The sequence below is a fragment of the Anolis carolinensis genome, chromosome 3 (assembly GCF_035594765.1).
Source record: "Anolis carolinensis isolate JA03-04 chromosome 3, rAnoCar3.1.pri, whole genome shotgun sequence".
NCBI lineage: Eukaryota > Metazoa > Chordata > Lepidosauria > Squamata > Dactyloidae > Anolis > Anolis carolinensis.
In genome coordinates, this window is record NC_085843.1 from 209,878,240 (window position 1) to 209,904,598 (window position 26,359).

At 44.3% G+C, this 26,359-nt stretch overlaps 2 protein-coding genes across 6 annotated transcripts in view; one reads left to right on the top strand and one right to left on the bottom strand.

Annotated features, from left to right (window-relative positions):
* Positions 1–2,764, top strand: part of slc16a12 (solute carrier family 16 member 12) — a 78,441-nt gene extending 75,677 nt beyond the window's left edge. For all 4 annotated transcript variants that reach the window (XM_003229388.4, XM_008123434.3, XM_008123433.3 and 1 more), the window contains exon 7: positions 1,000–2,764. In XM_003229388.4, coding sequence (XP_003229436.1) covers positions 1,000–1,262 — 263 coding nt within the window. In that variant the 3' untranslated portion in view covers positions 1,263–2,764. The remainder of the gene's footprint in view (positions 1–999) is intronic.
* A 478-nt stretch (positions 2,765–3,242) lies between these two features.
* Positions 3,243–26,359, bottom strand: part of asah2 (N-acylsphingosine amidohydrolase 2) — an 86,027-nt gene continuing 62,910 nt past the window's right edge. For both annotated transcript variants that reach the window (XM_062976185.1, XM_062976186.1), the window contains exons 16-22: positions 24,540–24,579; positions 22,694–22,789; positions 21,991–22,086; positions 21,200–21,346; positions 8,135–8,194; positions 7,737–7,825; positions 3,243–5,199 (exon numbers count right to left, since the gene is read on the bottom strand). In XM_062976185.1, coding sequence (XP_062832255.1) covers positions 5,025–5,199; positions 7,737–7,825; positions 8,135–8,194; positions 21,200–21,346; positions 21,991–22,086; positions 22,694–22,789; positions 24,540–24,579 — 703 coding nt within the window. In that variant the 3' untranslated portion in view covers positions 3,243–5,024. The remainder of the gene's footprint in view (positions 5,200–7,736; positions 7,826–8,134; positions 8,195–21,199; positions 21,347–21,990; positions 22,087–22,693; positions 22,790–24,539; positions 24,580–26,359) is intronic.

The window sequence follows — 26,359 nt, forward strand, 5'->3', positions numbered from 1 at the left end:
CCTGATCAGATATTTTGTTGTGTCCTGCATATTTACAGTTCAAATTTTGGACAAATTCTGTGGGCTAAACTACATAAAACTCAGGGTATTATGAATGAGTTGTACTTTAATGTACAACAGGACTCTGCAGTTTGGACTGCAATAGACTTTATGGTACTACAGGACTGTCTTTCTTTTCAAAGGGCTACCCTCTATGAAAGTGTCACAGGTTTTAGGACTCACCTGAGAATGTTGTTATATGTCCAAAATCATAGATGAATAAAGCAGTAGGTTGGGAATGTTCGGTCTAAATGCAATGTACAATCTGCTAGTAGACTTTTCTCAGATTTTCCAGTTAAGTGAGCAATTTTGCATGCATATAGTTGTCAACATTATTGCAATATATGACAAAGCAGTACACATCAGCATAACTCTAAGGACCTCACCATACTGGTTGCCGGAATCGCAATGCAATGTGGCAAATCCAGTGGTGTCTGCCGTGGTGCATGGGGAACCCATCGCTCCACATCACCTGACATTGCCCCATGCCACGGGGAGATGCATCAATACAACACGGGAAGCCTCCTGTGTGGCAGTGGCGGTGGCATACGCTGGTTCACCTTCCCTTTTGCAACAGAGCCCTGCCGGAAGTAGCTCTACATTGTGGAATGCGAGCCGGCGGACTCTGTTGCAAAAGGGAAGGTGAACTGTCATATGCCACCGAAAAGTACCCCATCTGATGAGATCGTAATTGCCACAGAGGATTCCAGCCATCATTTCTATGGCTTAGTTGTTGTTGAATATTGACCTTTGGAATATCAGTGGCCGGATTATATCTGAGTATGTAAGAGGCCAAATTTTTGTGAAACAAGATAGGATAGTATTTGCCATCCTCTGTGTTTCAGTGAATTGTCCCTGTGTTAAACAGTTTACCAGTGACGATGTGGCAGAATCAGTCCAGAATCTGTAAGGCTAACTGAAAAATAACATGGAATCTTACAGAGATGTTTTTTTCTACAGGTTGGCTTGTAGATACAACGGGTAACTACACTGCATCATTCCTACTCTGTGGATTTTCCATGATATTCAGTTCAACGTTGCTGTGCTGTGCAAGACTAGCAAAGAAAGTCAAACGGACTCCCTTGAAGCCTCCTGACACAGATATCGATGCCAAGCAACCAAGAAGGACAAATGGAGCAATTCTTTATTCTGTGACTGGAGAACTGGATCACAAAGATGTGGAACTGCTGGCTAATGAGACAAACAGCCATTGCAAGAGATGACAGCTTACCAAAAATTCCTCTTAAGGCACACTATAAACGTTTGCTAAGATAGATTTTTGCTACCTACATTATGCTATTGAAGATTTTTTTCCTCCTAGCGGCAGGAATGATAGGACAGACTCTGTTGCCTTCAACCAAACTTTTCAACTAAACCTTTGCTGTCCTTTGCTGTTAGAAAGACTTTGATGTTACAAGAGATGGAAAAGAAGGAACTTCCTTAAAAAAAAAAAACCCAAATGTGGTTAAAATAACTTCAGCACAGTTCCAGAAATCTGAACGTAGATGTGCTTATCATTTAAAAAATCATGTTTTCATGAAGAGACAAAGCTGGACATTCAAATAGACAATGAAATTATGCATAATTATGTGATCAGTAGGCTTGGGCCTGGATCAGTTTGATCGAAAGTAATTTGTAATATTCAGTGGTTTGTTTCGTATAATCCCCGAAAACAGAATGGGGAGGAGGGAACAGGAAAGCTGGCCAAAATGGATCAAGAAAGCCAAATTTATCGGCTACTAGAGAGGATGAAGTTAAGTTTGCAACATACCTAAGGCAGGGGTCTGCCATGGGGATTCCTGGAGAAGATGGAATTAACTGTAGTGTCTTTCCCGGGTGCGGAAAGGTTCCCTAGGCTCCTCCTCCAGAGATGGCCTTGCTGGAAACTCGCTTTCCCAGCAGCACTTGCATGGGGTGGGCATTGAAAAGCCCGAGTTCCTCTTGGAGCATGATGGGAGTTGCACAAATCTAGCTGTCATGAATCCAATAAGTCTTTTAATGTTGCAGTTGACTATTCTTTCTTGCCTGGAATATCTTGATAATGGATATACATGCGTATTTCATGTGATCTTTGGTTAACTCTGAAAAAATGTCTCCATGATTTGCAAAGGGACTTTGCTGGAGATATGTTTTATACTGTGGTTGACCCTATTTTAACTATCACAGAATCATCTGTAATGATCTGTTGTGTCTAGATATGATAAACAACTGAGATATCACTTTGAAAAGGTATTGATTCCTGGAGAATTTCCTCTTCAAAAGAATTTGAAAACAATTCATATTATGAGAGCAATACAAAGGCTTTTCTCTTTGGAAATATTTTAGAACTGAGATTTGTTTGAAATTCAAGTAACTCATGGAATTGGTGGCACAGAGGAGGTGCAAATGACAATATTTTCTAAAACTTGGAGCAATCATAAACTTCTGCTGCTTTGATTTAGTTTAGTTTATAAATTGGCTCCCTATATCAAAGCTAGTTGAAGACAGACTCCACTACTATGACTCATTCATGGGAGACTGGGCAATTCATAAAGGCATCCATCCACGTGGATGCATTCATGTTGAGCGACCTCATGGGCATTTATGACAAGCTTCACATTCTTGCTTGGGAAATCTGTAAGAGTCGGCATTATGTTAGAGATCATCAGTAAATTGAATTGGCAAGGTGTATCCTGTCTGCTTTTCCAAAAACATCACCAGATATTAAATGTTTTCCATTATATTATTCAGAAGGCAGTCTGTTTTTTCATGTTTGATACTGTTGGGTAGAAATCATGCCAGATCCAAAAAAAATAGAGGGGGGAATTTGACAATTTTAAAAAATTGGAGATTTTTTGCAATGAATTTGTGACCTCCAAGGTCTACCGGAGGGCTGATGTGGTCTGCTGGCCTTTCAGTGGCCCACCTCTAGCCTAAGCCAGCCTGAAAGTGGACATGAATGTTGCTGGAATAATGCTCTTGGTTTTTTAAAAGTCAAACACTGATACTTCTTTTAGTTTTTTGGACATGCTAGTGTTTGCCATTTCAGCAAATTATTCTACAGGCTCACCTTCTATAAACTTAAGAAGATCATTAGTTCCCTTGAACAGGCATTTATGGATAATTTAACCATATAATTAAAATTCTTTTATAAGCTTTAATGCAAGCAAAGCAATTCAAACTTGCCCAAAGCTAAACTACCAATGATTTGACAGATGCAGTCATTGAAACATACATATTTTATTCATTTTTAATTACATTGAATTACTGAGTAACAATCTGAATTATTTTCTGTAGGTCTTGGCCAACACTTAAGTTCTTGTCCTAGTTGAGGAGAAGATTCTTTCTTTATAGATTCCCAGACTTCACATAATACAATCCTGGTTCACTGAAGAGTTTCTAGAACTAAGTAGTGAAATCCTAATGCTGACTCAAGGATACAGTTTATTGTTTTCTCTTTATATTGCTTCCCCAGAAGCTTGCTATATGGTATAGGGATGAAATGTGGGACAGCTAAAATGGCTCAGGTATCACTGCAAATATATACTTCGGTTTTAAGAGAATGTGAGTGGACCCTTATGGCGAACCTTGTCTGTCTTAGCCCTACTTTCCAGGTTCCAGAGATTGTTTTAACTTCGGCAGTACAGATCTTTGTTTACCTGTAGCTGCCATTCTTCAAAAGTTGTCTACTTACTTATGTATGCCCACTCATCTCTGCCCACCAGAAGACCCAGCTAATAGATAGTGTGAAGAAAGTTGGTTCAGCTGATCATCTGGGCAGAAGAAAGACACCGTTTCCACCAGTGTGCAAGGCTGCAACAAGGACTTATGTAGAGTTCTGCTCTTGTCATAGGTTTGCTCATTATTGGGAATGGGGTAGAAACATTGTATTTCTTGTGACCCAGCAAAATATTGAATGTGCCTCCACCCAATTTGGCAGCTGGCTCTTAGTAGATTGGGATGGCATTTATGTAAGTGTCCAGTAAGACTACATAATCTTATTGAACATAAGTTTAGGTTGCAAATCATAACTGCTATACTGCATACCAGCTTCAACCTGGTAAGTAGTACATTAGAAGTTCTCATCATAACACTGAATGAAACTACCATCCCTTCGGGGAGAGAGGGCAGGTTATAAATAAAATTGTTGTTGTTGTTACTATTACTACTACTACTACTACTACTACTACTACTACTACTACTACTGTGCAAATGGTTCAATGCCCAGAAATTGCAGTCTGGCATGGGCTAAAATTAGTAGGGGACAAGTGTCATTGGACACACTGAAAATCCTTCAGAATAGACAAGTTTAGGCTTGTGCTGTTAAAGATAACTGCAATGAGTCATTTGGTGGAGCAAGAGAGCAGAAACTTCATTTTTAACACTCAAAGACTTGTAAAGGTTGAGCTTCCCTTATCCAGAATATTCCAAAAGCATCTATATATGAGGCTGAGATGCTAACGCTTTTGATTTCTGATAGTTCAATGTACACAAACTTGTTTCATACACAATTATTAAAAATACCTTCCAGCTATGTAGATAAAGTGTACATAAAACATAAATAAATTTCATGACTTGGGTCCTATCTCCAAAATATCTCATTATGCACATACTGTATATTCAAATACAGGTATTCAAAAATAAAAAAAATCCAAACCCCAAACTCTTCTGATTGGACAAAGGATACTCAATCTGTACTTGTGAAGGGATGGAGGTCAGCTGTTCTTAAATGCACGTCCATGTGCAAGCAGCCAATGGACATTACACTTGTCTCCTGCACAGCAGTGAACAGGGCAGCAAAATGTGAAGACTGAGAGCACCATCACACTAGAAATACAGCCATGGAGCGTGATTTCTGCTGGATCTCTCTATGGCTGCACTTTTTAAAGATACAGTAAGACATGCTGTGGACTGTTGCCAAGGCAGATGTACTGCATGATTATCTCCCTTTCATTCAAAATAAAAATTAAAAATGAAACAAACTACAAATCTTACAACTTCACATTTCAACCTGAAACTTCAAATTGCAAAGAAGAGCCACTGAATGAGCGGATCGGCCTCAGTAATTCCTTGCTGTGGCCAAAATACTGTATTCTGTAGGTTCCTGGTTCAGTGTTGTTTGAGATGTGCCACTGAACGATAGATGTGCTGCGCCCCCATATGTCTTTTTGCCATGTGAACCTTGTGGGGAAAGCAAATAACATGGATTAAACCAATGGACCAATATAAGGGAAATCTGCTCGCTTTGACAATGATGATACATGCACATGTTAAAATACAAGAAGCAGATAGTGTTGATTTTTAAAAATCAGAAAATCTAGCAGGTAGAAACTCGAGGCAATTGAGAGCAAACCTTTGTATAAGGTTTATTGCTTTCTTGGGGATATAAGAGAAGTGTCCCAGCAGGATGGTAACATATCTGGGCGTCCCCTGGGCAACGCCTCTATAGATGGCTAATTTTCTCACACCAGAAGCAACTTGCAATATGTTCGCTTCTAACACAATAAAAATGCTTTCTTTCCATGATCCTAATTCCAGATCTGTGTTTAGCCATATCAAATCATCATAGGAAACTATACTTTCTCAGGGCCAATTTTATCTTCCCAAGGAACTCACCACAGATTTAGCCCTCATCATTAACATTCAGCTCAAAAATGGAGACATCCCACCAGGGCCGTAACCAGAAAAAAATTTCAGGAGGGGTTTTGAAAATTTCGGGGGGGGGGGGGGTTAACCCCTAGCACACACCCCTCCCCGCTACAAACCTGTCAATATCTGCTTGAGATAGTGCCTGGAGGGACTCTTAAGGTTTTGTGTCTCATAGACTTAGCATGGGGATTTGGTTAACCAGTTAAAATTCATGAGTAAACCAGGTTTTTTTTATAACCTGAAAAATTTCGAGGGGGGGGGGTTGAATCCCTAAAACTGCCCCCTCACTACAGGCCTGCATCCCACTACCAGCCCTTTAGAACCAACAAAAATTTACTTTAAATTGGGTTTTTGGTTTGCCACCAGAATTTGGCTACAAACTGCTTGTTAGTCATGAAAAGGAAAGACAGTGCTTGCCTTAGAGGTGTTCTCAATTTACTCTTGAAATTTGGTGGTTTGTTTTGTTGCTAAAGGGCCCCCGGTACCGCAACATGTTAAAGTGCTGAGCTGCTGAACTTGCGGACCGAAAGGTCACAGGTTCGAATGTGGGGAGTGGAGTGAGCACCCACTGTTAGCCCCAGCTTCTGCCAACCTATCAGTTTGAAAACATGCAAATGTGAGTACATCAATAGGTACCGCTCCGGCGGAAAGGTAACGGCATTCCATGCAGTCATGCCAGCCACATGACCTTGGAGGTGTCTACGGACAACGCCGGCTCTTCGGCTTAGAATGGAGATGAGCACCAATCCCCAGAATCAGACACGACTGGACTTAAAGTCAGGGGAAAACCTAACCTTTACCTTTGTTGCTAAAATTTCTCATGCCTTAACAGGCATGGTGGTGGAGAAAAATGGCCATGGAGGGGTGCATATGTAAGTTGTGTGTTCCTTACCCGAATAGACTTTATCTCTTACTTTCTGTGGCATTCTTTCACTGAACATTATATTTCCAGAGCTCAACAGAAATGTGTTATCCCCCTTTTAGATTCTGCCTTTATAAAATCCCTGACAACCCATTGTCTTAGATCTAATAGCTAATTAAAATACAAGCATGGAGGAGATACAGCCTTTTCTAAATATTTTCCTGTAATTTCAAGGATAGAAGATCTTTTAAAAAGGGGATTCCACCATATTGTATGGACCAGGATAGGGGATTCACACTTCAAGACTGTGGCCAGAATTCTATATCGGCTAACTGATCATTCTCCCCTTTTCCCCCTTTCTCCCCATGCAACTGATGTCTGGTAATGTCGGTTTTGCTGGTGCAATTGTAACTGAGTAATGTTCATGAACAGATTTTCTCATTCATAACTTTTTTGTATTCACAACTACTACTTAATCACAATTTGTATTTTTCTATATATGTATTCATGGCATCAAATTGTGCCTTTGTTGTGAGCTGCCCTGAGTCCCTTTTGGGGTGAGAAAGGCGGGATATAAATACAGTAAATAAATAAATAATATTGCCACAAAAACCTATTTTACCCAGCATCAGCTTCATGGGAGGCTTGTGGGAGACGTTACCATATATACTCATGAATAAGTCTAGAAGTTGTAATTTAAAAAATGAACTTCCTAAACCTGGGTCACTTCTCCTTGTGACTACTGTACTTCAATTTGTAGCAAGAAAGGAACAACCTCCTTCTCTGAGTAGAGTGATGAAAGAGTAAGAGGTTAGTCAATCCCAGGAGAAGCTAAAAGAAGCGCCAACCCTCTCTAATCTTTGTGCCATGGCATCGCTTTAGGAAAATAGGAGTGGCAGCCAGAGGCAACTGCTTCCATGAAAGGACATTGGTGCTTTTCCTTCTCTGTGGAGTAATCCTCCGTAAGTCATATCAAAATCCATAATTTTGTCCCAAAACCCTCTCTTGACTTATACATAAGGTCAACTTATATATGAGTATATATATGGTACTTAGGGATACTTTGTGAATGAAATATACTTAGCTAAACAGTTAAAAAAAATAGCTGATACAAATTCTGACATATTAATTCCAATAAATCCTCTGACTAGATCTGAGTTTTGTTTGTTTGTTTGACAAGCATATGAAGTCTTATTGAATTGCTCACCTAGTGTCCCAGGAGGCATCATTGTACATCACTTTCCAATGATTAGAAGTATTGTCATATTTTTCTACTGTAAGGAAAGTAAAGTTGGTCTGGAAAGAAATCAAAATATCAAAAAATTAAACAGCAAGGTAATAAACAACACATGTGAAAATGCATTTAATCATAGTGATTTTTCTTGTCTCTACTGACACAGAGTGGCTTTTAAAGAAGCCTATATGTAGTTCCAATTAATTTGTTGGGTCCACTCCAGTGGGAACGAACAAGATTTAAGCTGTGATTTCCCATCTTACAGTCTGAGTATTTGTGTTTCCTCCTCCCAGTTTGTATTTCTAGCACTTCAGATTTCTGCAAATAGATGTCAAGGTCCTAAACAAAAATCCGTTATTTAATATTCTTACCATATTTGTTGCAGAATTCCTTGGATTTGCACCAACAAAACGCACTTCAGCAACCTCTCCCTGAGTATGCAAGAGAATATATAGTGTCAAAATGTAACACGTATTGTACAAATATGTTATCAAGTGTTGTTCCTTGACACAACTCATAGAATCAGGTTTTTATAATTTGATTGCTTTAAGTGACTTTCCACTGAGTGCCATTATTTGCAGTGGTTGTTAGCCCACTATCTAAATCTGTAGATATATGGGTTCAATTGAAAGCATTATCTCTTTCAAATCCTTAAGAAGAACCTTCTTTCTGATTTGAAGAAGGGTCTCTAAACGAGGAGAACTGTGAGATCTTAAAACAAAAATCTGTTGCCAGGTGACACTGAGAGTCAATTGCACAACAATTTGCTATGTCTCTGTGTTAACACACAAAATACTGTGTGTGATTGACACAAGCAGAAGAGTGCTGCTGGCATCATCCCCAATTTTCTGACAGACAAATTCCAGCATTAATGATGAATAATTAATTTCGTGTTTGACATTAAGGATGAATTGATCTCACAAAAGACCTCTTCCTCTCTACACTACTTATAACTTCACATATCCGATCCACAGCTGCACAATGGGGTTGTCACTGCAGAGTTGTTTCCAGCCGCAAAATATCGTTTTCTGTATATCAGCAAACTTTGGATAACAATTTTGGCTATGTAAGCATGGAGAACGAGTTTAATATTAGCTTATTGGGTGATTTACGAAACTGTACACATTCTTTCCTTTGGAAAGTGCAATGTTGTCAGGACCCAGGCTGCAGAGCACCAATAACCATACACAGAGGCCAGAATCTATCTAATATCTTTATTGAGGAAATATATGAAGTTAATAAAAGCAAGTGTAGAGAATAGTTCAGAAGTAGACCTTTCAGAAAAGGTCAAAATTAGTCCAAGAAAACAATGTCCAATATGAAATATTAAGGTCCAAAGTTGTAATCCAATAACCGAAACACTCACTTTGCCAAGCAAAGTGAGGGGAGATGACAAGGTCCTTTAGTCCATGGAGCTTAATGCAAGGCTAGAAAGCAAACTAGATACTTGGCAAACAAGGCTTGATTCAAGGCAACAAGAAGCGAGGAGCAAGAACAGGCTCCGTGGCGAAATCCGTGGCGAGGTCCGGGGAACAAGGCAGGGCTGGAACGAGAACAAGGTCCTGGAAACTGGAGTAGCGTAGTCCACACACAATCTACTCCCGAAGTTGACGAATTGACTCCGCAAGGAATCCTTTGTGGCCAAGCATCTATATAGGATCTTGTTTTCCCGCCAAAGCAGACTTTCTCTGGGGAACAAGAACCGAAACCTAAACTGTCCAGATGCAGGACTCCTTAAACTGGCCTGATGGAAGCGGCGGGCTAAATCAGGGGCATGGACTGTGGAAGCGTCTTCCCAAGAGCGTTCTTCGGGGCCAAAACCCACCCAGTCAATGAGATACTGAAGGCGGCGGCGGTGGAAGCGAGAATCCAAAATGTCCTGAACCTCGAATTCCTCCTCCCCATCCACCAAAACAGGAGTGGGGGCCGGCCGGTCTGCATCGGGGCGCACACCATCCGCCGGAAGGAGCAGGGAGCGATGAAACACTGGATGAATGCGCATAGAGCGCGGAAGTTGAAGTTTGAAAGTCACGGGGTTAAGTTGCGCCACCACTGGATAGGGACCAATGAAACGGGCATCTAGCTTCCGGCAGGGACGGTGGGAGGGCAAAAAGCGAGTGGACAAAAGAACCCGATCTCCTACCTTGATCTCGGGGCCCGGCTGGCGATGGCTGTCAGTGTGGCGTTTGTAGTCCTCCTTGGCTTGGTCCAGTTGCTGGAGCAATAGTTGTTGCACCGCTGTGAGTTCTTGTAGCCAGTCCTCCGCTGCGGGGACTTCTGAGGTTTCAAAGACAGGAGGAAAGAAACGTGGATGGAAGCCGTAGTTTGCAAAGAACGGGGTTTCCTTAGTTGGAGCCTGGACACCATTGTTGTAGGCAAACTCTGACAGAGATAACAGGGAAGCCCAATTGTCCTGCTGATAGTTTACATAACAACGAAGGTATTGCTCCAAAGTGGCATTGGTGCGCTCAGTTTGCCCATCCGTTTGAGGATGGTGAGCTGAAGATAAACGAGAGTCTATGCCCAATAGTTTTTGTAGTGCCTTCCAGAAACGAGAGGTGAATTGAGATCCACGGTCTGTGACCAAACTCTTGGGCAATCCATGCAGTCTGAAAACATGCTGAAGGAATAAATCTGCAGTCTCTTTGGCCGTGGGGAGACCATCGCAGGGAATGAAATGGGCCAATTTGGTAAAAAGGTCCACCACCACTAGGATCGTGGTGAATCCAAGGGAAGGTGGTAGATCAGTGATAAAATCCGCAGAAATTATCTCCCATGGACGAGATGGAGTAGGAAGGGGATGCAGTAGCCCTGAGGGCTTCTCCCTTCTTGTCTTGGAACGCTGGCATACCGGGCAGGTATTGACATATTTTTCCACATCCTTGCGGATTTTGGGCCACCAAAAATCTCGTAGGATTAAATGCATGGTTTTAAATAGTCCAAAATGTCCTGCTGGCTTGCAGTCATGACACAGGCGAAGAGCCTTTTCTCTGCCTGGTCCTGGAGGGATGTAGACATGATTTCTGTAGCATAATAGTCCATCCTTAAGAGAGAAAGGGAAACGTAGTCCTTGGCGAATTTGATCTTGAGCCCAGGCGTCTGCTTGTTGACTGGCTCTAATTTCTTGAGCACAAAGGGGTCCTGGAGTAGGGGGAGTTGGTTCAATTGGAGTAGATTTGGTGTTTCCCACTGTGAGCGTGGCAAAGTTCCCGGGCTGCAGCAATTGGGATTCAAAAGACTATCTGAGCCCTGCAGCATACTCTGGTTTCCGTGATAGAGCATCTGCTTGCTTGGTCTGAGCTGGGGTTACATAATGGATCTGGAAGTCAAAACGCTCAAAGAATAAAGCCCAGCGCTGCTGCCTCTGATTTAACTTGCGGGCAGTTCTTAGATGCTCTAAATTACGATGGTCAGTATGGACCTCAATGGGGAATTTGGCCCCTTCTAACCAATGTCTCCAATTTTCAAAGGCTGCTTTTATGGCCAAAAGTTCCTTCTCCCAAATAGTGTAGTTTCTCTCTGGGGCTGTTAGTTGACGGGAGTAAAAGGCACAAGGATGAAGATGTTCTCCCACTGGTTGCAAGAGTACAGCCCCAATTGCCACATCGGAGGCGTCAGCCTGCACAACAAAAGGAGTTTTAGGATCAGGGTGCTGTAGAATTGGCTGGGACGTGAATAATTTCTTTAGTTGCTGGAACCCTTTCTCTGCTTGCTCCGTCCAGCAGAAAGGCTGTTTTCCACGGATGCAGCTGGTGATTGGGTCAGACCAGCGGGCAAAGTCTGGAATGAACTTGCGGTAGTAGTTCGCGAACCCCAAGAAACGCTGCACCTCTTTCTTGTTGGTTGGCGCCCGCCATTCCAATACTGCTGAAACCTTTGCCGGGTCCATGGAGAGCCCTTGTGGCGAGACACGGTATCCCAGGAAATCAACCTCTTCAAGATCAAAGGCGCATTTTTCCAACTTGGCATATAGTCCATGATCCCGCAAACGTTGTAACACCATTCTGACGTGCTTCTCATGTTCTGATTGTGATCTAGAAAACACCAAAAAATCGTCCAAGTAGATGATCAGGAACCGATCTAGATAGTCCTGAAAGATATCGTTGACAAAGTGCTGGAACGTTGCGGGAGCTCCACATAAACCATAATTCATGACTAGGGACTCGAATAATCCGAATTTGGTCTGGAAGGCGGTTTTCCACTCGTCCCCCTCCCTGATGCGAACTAGATTGTAAGCCCCCCGAAGATCCAGCTTGGTGTAAACCTTGGCCCCTCGAAGCCGGTCTAATAGGTCCGAGATTAAAGGCAGGGGATAGCGGTTCCGCTTCGTGATATTATTCAATGCTCTATAGTCCACAACCAAACGTAAGTCCCCTGACTTCTTTTTCACAAACATCACTGGGGAAGCGGCTGGAGATTGAGAGGGTCTGATGAATCCCTTGCGAAGATTTGACTCTATGAACTCCCTGAGAGCTTCTTGCTCTGGTTCAGTCAAGGAGTAGAGATGTCCTCGCGGGATCGGGGCCCCCTCCACCAAGTCAATGGCACAATCATAAGGCCTATGCGGGGGTAGTCTCTCGGCTTCTTTTTCATTGAAAACATCCCAAAAGTCTGAGTATTTCTTGGGCAAGGTGATGATGGATTCAGCGTCTGTGGCGTGACAGACCTTGGCTACAAGACAATGGTTTTGGCAATATTTAGAAGCAAACTGCAGTTCTCTGTTGGTCCATGAGATGCTAGGGTCGTGGAGTGTCAGCCATGGGATCCCCAAAATCACAGGGAAGTGAGGAACCTCGGTAACAAAGAAGGAAATCTCTTCCATGTGTTCCCTTATCCACATTCTGGTGGGTTCAGACCATTGGCTTACTGGACCTGTCTTTAGGGGGCGGCCATCTATGGCTTGTACCACCCGGGCGTTCTTGAAATCGTGATATTGTAATCCCAGAGAGTCGGCATACTCTCTATCGATGAAATTGTTTGTTGCTCCTGAGTCTATCATGGCATGGATCATGATGGGTCCTTTTTTCGCTGAGCACAAGGTGACCACTAGGAGAAATAGGACCCCGGTTGGCGGCTCTTGAGTGGGGTTTCTGACCGGGTTGGCGAGCCTCTCTACGCCCGGTCGCTGGCTTCCCCCGCCGGCTTTGCGCCAGCCGCCTCGGCCGTCTCCGTCTCCACGGAGGACGCCGCCGCTAAACGAGCGGTGGGCTTTCTTTTGGCTGGACACTCTCTGGCAAAGTGGCCCCCGTCTCCGCAGTACCAACAGAGGTTTAAACGTTGGCGGCGGGCCTTCTCGGCAACGTCTAATCTGGGGCGCACATTGCCCAATTGCATCGGCACCTCCCCGCTTTCTCTGGGGTATGGGGCTGGTGGCGGGGGTCTCCACACTGGACGTGGCTGGATGCCAGCGGGAACGGGAGGTTTTGCTCCAGCTCTCCCACTCTGGCCTCGGAGCCATTGTTTTCTGTTGGCAAGCATGACTTCGGCTCGTAAACATTGGTCAATAAGTCTTTCAAGGGAGTTTGGAGGATCCACCTTGGAGATTTCTTCCAGCATCTCGATGTTGAGACCCTCCCGAAACTGTCCTCTGAGGGCTATGTCATTCCAACCGGTGTTTTGGGCCAGCACTCGGAACTCGGCTATGTACTGGGACAAGGGCTTGTCCCCTTGAGAAAGGCGCCGGAGTTTGTGGCAGGCCGCCTCTAAATTGTCCTCGATCCCCCAAGTCGCCTTAAGGTGATTCAGGAAGTTTTGCGCGGAACTTAGATGTGGGGAGGCTTCATCGAACAGCGCCGTGGCCCAATTGGCCGCTGGGCCGTCTAGGAGACTGTAAATCCATGCCACCTTGATGTCTTCTTGGGGAAACTCGGCCTGACGGACTTCTAGGTATGCCTGGCATTGACGACGGAAAACATGAACCTTGGAAGCTTCTCCAGAAAACTTGGTTGGCAACGCCAGGGCAGGGAGACGGGTTCCGCGCTCCTTCAAACCCCGTATTTCTCCCTCCTGCGTATGGAGCATATCTCGGATTCTGTCCACTTCATCCTTGGCGATGGTGTAGCCGAGTGGTTGGTCTCCCGCCCCGGTTTCGGTAGACATTCTGGCCTAGGTTAATTGGTGCTTAAGGTGGCGGAGTCAAACTGTCAGGACCCAGGCTGCAGAGCACCAATAACCATACACAGAGGCCAGAATCTATCTAATATCTTTATTGAGGAAATATATGAAGTTAATAAAAGCAAGTGTAGAGAATAGTTCAGAAGTAGACCTTTCAGAAAAGGTCAAAATTAGTCCAAGAAAACAATGTCCAATATGAAATATTAAGGTCCAAAGTTGTAATCCAATAACCGAAACACTCACTTTGCCAAGCAAAGTGAGGGGAGATGACAAGGTCCTTTAGTCCATGGAGCTTAATGCAAGGCTAGAAAGCAAACTAGATACTTGGCAAACAAGGCTTGATTCAAGGCAACAAGAAGCGAGGAGCAAGAACAGGCTCCGTGGCGAAATCCGTGGCGAGGTCCGGGGAACAAGGCAGGGCTGGAACGAGAACAAGGTCCTGGAAACTGGAGTAGCGTAGTCCACACACAATCTACTCCCGAAGTTGACGAATTGACTCCGCAAGGAATCCTTTGTGGCCAAGCATCTATATAGGATTTTGTTTTCCCGCCAAAGCAGACTTTCTCTGGGGAACAAGAACCGAAACCTAAACTGTCCAGATGCAGGACTCCTTAAACTTTCCCAAGGGAAGTAGACTTAATCTTCTAATTGTCTGGCAGCTATCCGGGCGCTTCGGCGAGTCGCCTCCCGCGCGTGTCTATCTTGATTATAATAAAGGCGGCGCGAAAATGTGGGAGATTTCTCCTCAAGGCCTGTTTGTCTGACTTCTTGTGGGCAAACATCCTGCAGCTGCAAGGGCTCCAAATCTGGCAGAAACGGTGGGAAACCCAAGTTTTCCTCTTCATCTGTCACAACAATACTAGGAACGGGACTACATGGCCCATAAGTCACCACATGTCACAACCCAGGCTGCAGAGCACCAATAACCATACACAGAGGCCAGAATCTATCTAATATCTTTATTAAGGAAATTTGTAAAGTTAATAAAAGCAAGTGTATGAAATAGTCCAGAAGTAGACCTTTCAGGAAAGGTCAAAATTAGTCCAAGAAAACAATGTCCAATATGAAATATTAAGGTCCCAAGTTGTAATCCAATAACCGAAACACTCACTTTGCCAGGCAAGGTGAGGGGAGATGACAAGGTCCTTTAGTCCATGAACTTGAGCAGGGCTAGGAAATAACTTGAAACAAGGCTTGATACAAGGCAACAAGGAACGAGGAGCGAGAACAAGATCCGTGGAATTACTTGGCAAAATCCGGAAAACAAGGCAAGGCTGAGTCCTGGAAAACAAGGCAAGGTCCGTGGAGGTAAACAAAGCTGGAAACGGGAGCGAAGGCTTGGAATCAGGAACAAGGCTTGAAACAGGAACGAGGCTTGGAAACGGAGCGCGCTGTCCACACACAACTTACTCCAGTAGCTGACGAATTGACTCCGCAAGATCCCTTTGTGGGTAAAACACCTAAATAGGGTCTAGTTTTCCCACCAAAGAACAGTTCACTGGGGAACCAGAAACGAAAGCTAATCTCTGAGTCCAGATGCATGACTCCTTAAAGTTTCTCATGGAAAACAGGCTTAATCAGCTAAATTCTTAGCAGCTATCCTAGCACTCCTGCGAGAGGCCGCTTGAACTCCTCTCTGTTGTTTACAAAACTCGTGGTGAGAAAACACAGGAGATTTAGGCTCTGGGCTTGTTTGACAGACTTCTGGAAGACAAATCTCTTGCAGGTGCAAGGTTCCCAAATCTGGCTGGGAAGGTTCCAATTCTGACTGAGACGGTGAAAAACCCAAGTTCTCCTCTTCATCTGGGACTACAGTGCCATGAATGGGACTACATGGCCCATGACTCATCACACTATCCCCCTCCTCAAGCCCCCTCTCAAACTGGGACTCTCTCCCCGAGGCGCGAGGCCGCGGCTTGGCGGGATAGGTCTGATGGAAGCGGCGGGTTAGATCAGGAGCATGGACTGTGGAAGCGTCTTCCCAAGAGCGTTCCTCGGGGCCAAAACCCACCCAGTCAATGAGATATTGTAGGCGGCGGCGGTGAAAGCGAGAATCCAAAATGTCCTGAACCTCAAACTCCTCCTCTCCATCTACCCAAACAGGAGGGGGGGCCGGCCGGTCTGTATCAGGGCGCACACCATCCGCCGGAAGGAGTAGGGAGCGATGGAACACTGGATGAATGCGCATTGAGCGCGGAAGTTGGAGTTTGAAAGTCACGGGGTTAAGTTGCGCCACCACTGGATAGGGGCCAATGAAACGGGCATCTAACTTCCGGCAAGGGCGATGGGAGGGCAAAAAGCGGGTGGACAGAAGAACCCGGTCTCCTACCTTGATTTCGGGGCCCGGCTGGCGATGTTTGTCCGCGTGACGTTTATAGTCCTCCTTGGCTTGGTTTAGTTGCTGGAGCAAGAGTTGTTGCACCGCTGTGAGTTCCTGCAGCCAGTCCTCTGCTGCGGGAACTTCTGAGGTTTCAATGACAGGAGGAAAGAAACGTGGATGGAAGCCGTAGTTTGCAAAGAACGGGGTTTCTTTAGTAGAAGCCTGGACCCCATTGTTGTAGGCAAACTCTGACAACGATAACAGGGAAGCCCAATTGTCCTGTTGGTAGTTCACATAACAGCGAAGGTATTGTTCCAAAGTGGCATTGGTGCGCTCAGTTTGCCCATCCGTTTGGGGATGGTGAGCCGAAGATAAACGAGAGTCTATGCCCAATAGTTTTTGTAGTGCTTTCCAGAAACGAGAGGTGAATTGGGACCCACGGTCTGTGACCAAACTCTTGGGCAATCCATGCAATCTGAAAACATGTTGGAGGAATATATCTGCAGTCTCTTTGGCCGTGGGAAGGCCTTCACAGGGAATGAAATGGGCTAACTTGGTGAAAAGGTCCACCACCACTAGGATTGTGGTGAATCCACAGGAAGGTGGTAGATCAGTGATAAAATCCGCAGAGATTATTTCCCATGGGTGGGATGGGGTAGGGAGGGGATGCAGAAGCCCTGAGGGCTTCTCCCTTCTTGTCTTGGAGCGCTGGCATACTGGGCAGGTGTTGACATATTTTTCCACATCCTTGCGGATCTTGGGCCACCAGAAATCTCTTAGGATCAAATGCATAGTTTTGAATAGTCCGAAATGCCCTGCTGGCTTGCAGTCATGACACAGACGAAGTGCCTTTTCTCTGCCCGGTCCCGGGGGGATGTAAACATGATTTCTATAGCAAAGTAGCCCATCCTTAAGCGAAAAGGGAAAATGTAGTCCTTGGCGAAGTTGGTCCTGTGCCCAGGCATCTACTTGCTGGCTGGCCCTGATTTCCTGAGCACAAAGGGGCCCTGGAGTAGAGGGAGTTGATTCAATGGGAGTGGATTTGGTGTTTCCCACTGTGAGCGTGGCAAAGTTCTCGGGTTGTAGCAGCTGAGATTCAAAGGTCTCCTTGCGCCCTGCAGCGTATTCCGGTTTCCGTGACAGAGCATCTGCTTGCTTGGTCTGGGCTGGGGTTACATAATGAATTTGGAAGTTAAAACGTTCAAAGAATAAAGCCCAGCGTTGTTGTCTCTGATTTAGCTTGCGGGCAGTTCTTAGATGCTCTAGATTCCGATGATCAGTATGGACTTCAATGGGAAATTTGGCCCCTTCTAACCAATGTCTCCAAGTTTCAAAGGCTGCCTTTATGGCCAATAGTTCCTTTTCCCAAATGGTGTAGTTTCTCTCTGGTGCGGTCAATTGACGGGAATAAAAGGCACAAGGATGAAGATGATCTCCCACCGGTTGTAGGAGTACACCCCCAATTGCCACATCGGAGGCGTCCGCCTGCACGACAAAAAGGGTTTCAGGATCTGGATGCTGAAGGATTGGCTGGGACGTGAATAATTTCTTTAGTTGCTGGAACCCTTTCTCTGCTTGATCTGTCCAGCGGAAGGGCTGTTTCCCACGGATGCAGCTGGTGATTGGGTCAGACCAGCGGGCAAAGTCTGGAATGAACTTGCGATAGTAGTTCGCGAACCCCAAGAATCGTTGCACCTCTTTCTTGTTGGTGGGCGCCCGCCATTCCAATACTGCTGAAACCTTTGCCGGGTCCATGGAGAGCCCTAGTGGCGAGACGCGGTACCCCAGGAAATCTACCTCTTGTAGATCAAAAGCACATTTTTCCAGCTTGGCATAAAGTCCATGATCCCGCAATCGTTGTAACACCATTCTGACGTGGTTCTCATGTTCTGATTGTGATCTAGAAAACACCAAAAAATCGTCCAGGTAGATGATCAAGAACCGATCTAGATAATCCTGAAAGATGTCATTGACAAAATGTTGGAACGTTGCGGGAGCTCCACATAATCCATAATTCATAACTCGGGACTCGAATAATCCGAATTTAGTCTGGAAGGCGGTCTTCCACTCGTCCCCTTCTCTGATGCGAACTAGATTATACGCCCCCCGAAGATCCAGCTTGGTGTAGACCTTGGCTCCTCGAAGTCGGTCTAGTAGGTCCGAGATTAAGGGCAGGGGATAGCTGTTCCGCTTAGTGATATTGTTCAATGCTCTATAGTCCACCACCAAGCGTAATTCCCCTGATTTCTTTTTCACAAACATCACTGGGGAAGCGGCTGGGGATTGAGAGGGTCTGATGAATCCCTTGCGAAGGTTTGACTCTATAAACTCCCTGAGAGCTTCTTGCTCCGGTTCAGTCATGGAGTAGAGATGTCCTCGCGGAATCGGGGCCCCCTCCACCAAGTCAATGGCACAATCATAAGGTCTATGTGGGGGTAATCTCTCGGCCTCTTTTTCATTGAATACATCCCAATATTCTGAGTACTTCTTGGGCAAGGTGATAATGGGTTCAGTGTCTGTGGCATGGCAGACCTTGGCTACAAGGCAATGATTTTGGCAATATTTTGAAGCAAACTGCAGTTCTCTGTTGGACCAGGAGATGCTTGGGTCGTGAAGTGTCAGCCATGGAATTCCCAAAATCACAGGGAAATGGGGAACCTCGGTAACAAAGAAGGAAATCTCTTCCATATGTTCCCTTATCCACATTCTGGTGGGTTCCGACCACTGGCTTACGGGACCCGTCTTGAGGGGGCGGCCATCGATGGCTTGCACCACACGGGCATTCTTGAAGTCATGGTATTGTAATCCCAGAGAGTCGGCATACTCTCTATCAATGAAATTGTTTGTGGCTCCTGAGTCTATCATGGCATGGACCATGACTGGCCCCTTTTTTGCTGACCACAAGGTGACCACTAGAAGAAATAGGACCCCGGTTGGCGGCTCTTGAGTGGGTTTTTTGACCGGGTTGGCGAGCCTCTCTACGCCCGGTCGCTGGCTTCCCCCGCCGGCTGTGCGCCAGCCGCCTCAGACGCCTTCGTCTCCGTGGAGGACGCCGCCGCCAGACGGGCGGCGGGCTTCCCTTTGGCTGGGCACTCTCTGGCGAAGTGGCCCCCGTTTCCGCAGTACCAACAGAGATTTAGGCGTTGGCGGCGGGCCTTCTCGGCGGCATCTAACCTGGGACGCACATTGCCCAACTGCATCGGCACCTCCTCGCTCCCCCTGGGGTATGGGGCTGGTGGTGGGGGTCTCCATACTGGACGCGGCTGGACGCTGGTGGGAGCGGGAGGTTTCACCCCAGCTCTACCGCTCTGGCCTCGGACCCATTGTTTTCTGTTGGCAAGCATGACTTCAGCTCGTAAACATTGATCAATGAGTGCTTCAAGAGAGTGGGGGGGATCCACCTTGGAAATTTCCTCCAACATCTCGATGTTGAGACCCTCCCGAAATTGTCCTCTGAGGGCTATATCATTCCATCCGGTGCTGTGGGCCAGCACTCGGAACTCGGCTATGTACTGGGACAAGGGTCTGTCCCCCTGAGAGAGGTGCCGGAGTTTATGGCCGGCTGCCTCCAAATTGTCTTCGATCCCCCAAGTCGCCTTAATGTGATCCAAGAAGTGTTGCGCTGATCTTAGGTGTGGGGAAACTTGGTCGAACAGTGCCGTCGCCCAGTTGGCCGCTGGCCCGTCTAAAAGGCTGTAGATCCACGCCACTTTGATGTCTTCTTGGGGAAACTCGGCATTGCGGGCCTCTAGATAAGCCTGGCATTGGCGACGGAAAACATGAACCTTAGAAGCTTCTCCAGAAAACTTGGTTGGCAACGCCAGGGCCGGGAGACGGATTCCGCGTTCCTTCAATCCCTTTATTTCTCCCTCCTGCGCATTGAGCTTATCACGGATGCGATCCACTTCCTCCTTGTCGATGGTGTAGCTGAGTGGCTGGCCTCCCGGTCCGGCTCCGGTAGACATTCTGGCCTAGGTTAATTGGTGCTTAGGGTGGCGGAGTCAAACTGTCACAACCCAGGCTGCAGAGCACCAATAACCATACACAGAGGCCAGAATCTATCTAATATCTTTATTAAGGAAATTTATAAAGTTAATAAAAGCAAGTGTATGAAATAGTCCAGAAGTAGACCTTTCAGGAAAGGTCAAAATTAGTCCAAGAAAACAATGTCCAATATGAAATATTAAGGTCCAAAGTTGTAATCCAATAACCGAAACACTCACTTTGCCAGGCAAGGTGAGGGGAGATGACAAGGTCCTTTAGTCCATGAACTTGAGCAGGGCTAGGAAATAACTTGAAACAAGGCTTGATACAAGGCAACAAGGAACGAGGAGCGAGAACAAGATCCGTGGAATTACTTGGCAAAATCCGGAAAACAAGGCAAGGCTGAGTCCTGGAAAACAAGGCAAGGTCCGTGGAGGTAAACAAAGCTGGAAACGGGAGCGAAGGCTTGGAATCAGGAACAAGGCTTGAAACAGGAACGAGGCTTGGAAACGGAGCGCGCTGTCCACACACAACTTACTCCAGTAGCTGACGAATTGACTCCGCAAGATCCCTTTGTGGGTAAAACACCTAAATAGGGTCTAGTTTTCCCACCAAAGAACAGTTCACTGGGGAACCAGAAACGAAAGCTAATCTCTGAGTCCAGATGCATGACTCCTTAAAGTTTCTCATGGAAAACAGGCTTAATCAGCTAAATTCTTAGCAGCTATCCTAGCACTCCTGCGAGAGGCCGCTTGAACTCCTCTCTGTTGTTTACAAAACTCGTGGCGAGAAAACACAGGAGATTTAGGCTCAGGGCTTGTTTGACAGACTTCTGGAAGACAAATCTCTTGCAGGTGCAAGGTTCCCAAATCTGGCTGGGAAGGTTCCAATTCTGACTGAGACGGTGAAAAACCCAAGTTCTCCTCTTCATCTGGGACTACAGTGCCATGAATGGGACTACATGGCCCATGACTCATCACACCACAAATGTTTTATAAAGCAACAAGAGTGTACCTACCATGCGGTATTTGGGCTGCACATCTTGCAGCACATCTCCATAGTTACGATCAAGTGGCTTTGCATCACGGATGATAGGCAGAAAGGTCAGATCTGTAACATTCAAAATAGGTGGCTCTGGGAGATTCGGTAAGTCCCGTGCTGTGCCCTGAAATAAAATATATTTAAAATGAAATGGTCAATTTCTTTTTAACTGTACAGTACAAAAACAATTGACAGAATAAACCATGGGGTTATAGAACAAATTCATAGAACAAACCATAGAACAAAGCAAGCCGGGATTTAGCACAGCAGGTTAAATCACCAGCTGCAGTCAATCTTGTCAATCAAAAGGCTGACAGTTTAAAGCCTGGGTCAGGGTGAGCTCCTGGCCTTTAGCCCAGCTTTCGCCTACCTAGTGGTTCGAAAGCAAAATGTGAGTAAATAAATAGGTACCGCTAAAAAGTAGGGAGGAATTTTAAGGCACCCATCAGGAAATGCCAGAAAAATGCTGGCAATTTGATCACGAAGGAAGTTTACAAACAAAGCTCTTCAGCAGGGAGATGGAGCGAAAGCACCCTCCATGGCTGGAACCGAGCACAAGCTTCCAAGATGTCAAAGATGGGAAAAACCTATATATCCTTCTATCTATGTACAATTGTCTATCCTGTTAGTGTATAAATGGCATTGAATGTTTGCCGCATATGTATGTTCTATGATCTGCCCTGAGTCCACTTCCATTTAAACACAGAGCATCAGAAACATTTTACAGGTCCCAGTTCTTACAGGTGCATTTGTTCACCTTTCTATTACCTCAGCAATAGCCTTGGCTAGACCTCTGTATAACTGGATATAGGCGGAAAGAGTGTGTGGTCCAAAAAGGGTAGATGCACCTTCATATCGTTGGATCTATGAGGTGAGATACAGAGATGCAGGAATATTTAAAGTATTCAATGTTAAATGGTTACAACAAGTAACTACAGAGCTTTCCAAACTGTGTGTCATGGCATGTTAGTGTGTTGACTGCAGTGTCTTGGTCTGTTGTAAAAATGTAATGAGAAATGACAAAAATCTTGGAAATGTATGATATTATCTTACAAATGATATATGTTTAGAAATATAAATGAAAGGTTTTCATGAGATATGTTGTGCCCCCATATATTTCATTATTACAATTTATGTATATGTCCATATCTTTTATAAGGGGTTTGTTTAATCTTCTAGTTTGCTAATAAAACTGAATTACTGTGTTGTAAAATGATATATATCTAAAAATGGGCAACCAACATGAAATGTTTGGAAAGCTCTGGATTATTCGATAGTAGACAGATTGTAGTAGCAACATAATCCACACAAAGACTGCATTTTGGACTACCACATCTTTCTACATTAAGTCCTGGGAGCAGCTCCCAATTTTTCATTTTCAAAAAAAAAAACAAGTATTTTAAGAAGTATGCAATCCTCATGGAAGATGACTGGACATTATAAAGAAGCTCATTACTGCAAGTTTACATACCTGATATTCTTCATAAGTAGCAATATAATGGGTGTAAATGTTGCACAGGCCTGACAGTACAACATTCATTTCAGTTTTCCCGTGACTTTCAAATTCCTAAGAAACGAGTGTCAATCCAAACAAATGTTAGCAGAATGACTATTCTCATTTCAGAGCAAGCCCAGTAGTTTCTTATTCAATCATTTGGGAGTTTTATATACCATTTCTATTTTGACCCTTTAGCATCCTGTTTTGTTCTTATGATGTCTATTAATACTGCATACAATGGAATATAAAAAAGGAATAAACAAAATATTGAAAAGACAGGTATCAACTATACACACACACACACACACACACAATCCAAAATAAAAATGCTAAAATGTATAGTTCTAAAAGCTTGGAAGGAAAGAATATTTTCGTCTGGTGCCCAAAAGATGATAATGTAAGCATCAGACAAACCTCATGAAAGAGGCCATTACAGAGACGAGTAACGAAAAGGTTGTTTCTGTGGTTATCCACTTCCCCCATGTTTCAAATGATAGGGCTATCCAGGAAAAGAACTTAGCTGATGACCTATGGATGGCTGCATTAGTATGAGAGAAGCAAACCTCTTCTGTGTCTCATGAAAATGAAGAGTCTGTAGATGTTACTTTGTGGACTAAAGCTCCCTGAATCCCACAACTAAGGGCCAAATTAGCTGGGGAGTTTTGGAAGTTGTAGTTCACAGAATTAATGTGTCCATGGTTCAATTCAAACATGCAACAAAAATTCAGCATGCATTCTCTACTCCTATCTATTCAATTAACAGAAAAAAAATCTGAGCTTAATATATTGTGCTAGCATATCCTTGGATATCTTAAAAATGCAAGGAACGACCAAGGTTATTTAAACAATGCTGATGTAATATGGGATCCCATGAAATGGTTTGTCCGAGCTTCATCCTTTAGGCCTGGATGGCTGTCAGAGTGGTGCACTTAGATCTCTTTTCCATTGCAGTATACTATATGATGGTTGCAATTGTGCTACTGAAGCTGTTTTTCTGCAAGTATCCAAGTGGCATGCAATAGTAAACAATTGAATTGGAAGAGGGAAATAGAAAGGACTTATATCTCTTAGGAGGAGGAGGAGGAGAAGAAGAAAAACAACAAGGAAAAGGCAGTAGGTGGGAACCTCCAAATATAGCACCACATAGCTAAAAGGCAAGGAAGAAGCAAAGGAGTTTTACAGCTAAAGCCCTTCTCCACACCCTGGAAGTCTGGTTTTTAAAAGCTCTGGTTGCAAATAAAAACATGGTCAGCCATGGCATATAACATTCAAATATGCTAGTAATATGACAAGTATAATTTGAATGGGAGGACTGCAGCGATCTACAATAATAGAATAATAGAGTTGGGAGAGACCATATGGGCCATCCAATCCAAACCCACTGCCATACAGGAAAAGCACAATCAACACCCCCCCCCCCCAGATGGCCACCCAGCCTCTCTTTAAAAGCTTCCAAGGAAGCTTTCACCACACTCTGAGGCTGTTGAACAGCTCATATGGTCAGGAAGTTCTTCCTAATGTTCAGGTGGAATCTCCTTTCCTGTAATTTAAACCCATTGCTCCGAGTCCTAGTCTCCAAAGCAGCAGAAAACAAGCCTGCTCCTTCTTCCTTATGACAGCCTTTCAAATATTTAAACATGGTGACCATGGGTCCTCTCAACCTTCTCTTCTGCAGGGCATAAGGCAGGAATGATGGAAAGAGATGTTGTCCAGATTTATACCACACATTAATCAATCTATTCAGAAACCTGAGAATCAGGAGTAGGATTTCTTCTTGTGGGCTCTTCCTTCCTATCTAATTCTGAACTTGCTAACTTACATTTTTTATTGCTTCACGTAATCTTCGTCCAGACATTGTTCTGAGAGACAAGAAAATAAGTCATATCAGTTTCTGTACCTTCCTTACAGTTAGATGTGCAATAGAATTAGCTTCAATGCTATCATGACACCCCTCGGGTTTATAGGTCACTAGTGGAACAGAATTTCCAGGTCAGTCCTGGACATTATACAAGACAGGAGAAATGTGAATTATATATCAACTTTGACCAAGCTAAGTCATATTGAACAAACTAGCAAGAATAGGGCAGGGAAGTGCTTTCTGTGAGGTGAGACACATCCGCCCTATAGCTCTCTGCAGGCTGGATGTCATCAGGGTATAGCTATGTCCCTTGGGTACTGAATCCTTGGCCAAAATGCCTATTGGACTTCATCCGCTTGGTGCTTTGGACAGGAATGGACTCTGTTCCTTGTCACCCTTTCCTAAGTGGTGGTGGGGGATGGGGTGAGGCAGGAATGAGTTGTAATGCTTCTAGATAGCAGCTCTAAAGTTGGCTTTGCACTTCATGATCCTACCAAAATGGAGAGGATAGATGCACAGAGGAAAGTGCTTGGAGAGTAAGACCTTGGAGGCCTCATCACCCTACTCCAGCCAGGTGGATGACAACCCAAATGCTGGATTCTGACACACAACAGATTTGTTCCCAACTAAATTAGAACTCACTTAAATTCCATTGATTTCAGTGTAGTTTGTAGGGTAGCTCAATAGGAGATACTCCCAGATAACTTGTTCATAGTTTTTCAGAGATAACTACATTTTACTCAACTGGGTTTACTGTGTTCTAAGTATACTGCAACGTAAAACAACGATCAGGTTGCCCTTTGTTGACTTAGAAAATATAAGCACGGTGCTACCCTGTTTTCTTTCTATCTTCCCAGTTCATTAAATTGCCTGTCAATCTATAGCGATGCCATGCATTTCATAAGGTTATCTTAGGCGGGGAATATTCAGAAGCAGGTCATGTTGATGACCTTTTATTAGTTTGAAATTGTAATAGAAGTTCCAATATTATTACTGTATGCAACTCACATTTATGTAGGATTACTTATGTTTATTAAAATCTCATTAATTTATGAAAATTAAAAGATAGCCTTATAGTTGTGGGTGCCCCCTGTTTGTCTCCTGGCAACCAAAATTTTTAGACCGAATCCAGGTTATTTGATCTCTCTCTATGAACTGATCTATGATCATCTGGGGAGGGCCTTTTCTCTGTCCTACTTAAGTGCGTTTGGTGGTAATAAGGGAAGAGGCAATTCGGAGGCTGCTATCAGACTTTGAAATTTCTTCCCAAGAGAGACCAGGATGGTCCTATCCCTGCTGTTCTTCCACAGGCAGATCAAGACATTTTTGTGCCATCAGTCATTTAGGGGAGAATGAGAGGCACACTGCTGGGGAGGTTGTGGGTGGCATTCTGGGAAGATGATCTTTGTTGAATGTAATTTTAATAGTATTTATTATATTTTAACTGTATTGTAACTTTATATCCACACACAAATATTTATTTGTTTTTTATTTTTTGTATTTGTTTTGTTTTATTAGATTGTTATTAGATTGTGTGGTTGTTACTTGTAATACATCTTGAGTCATGAGGAAAGAAAAGGTGGGATATAAATAAAATTAATACTGTTATAATGATAATAATATTTATTGGTGGTCTCCTATCCAAATACTAAACAGAACTGACCCTGCTTATGGCATCTGATGCCTTTAGGATGCTTAGGCCCCTTCTTCTGTACACCATTCCCAAATGTGCAGCGGCAGAGCAGTTCCAAAACAAGCCATATCCTTAATGCAAGTAGACC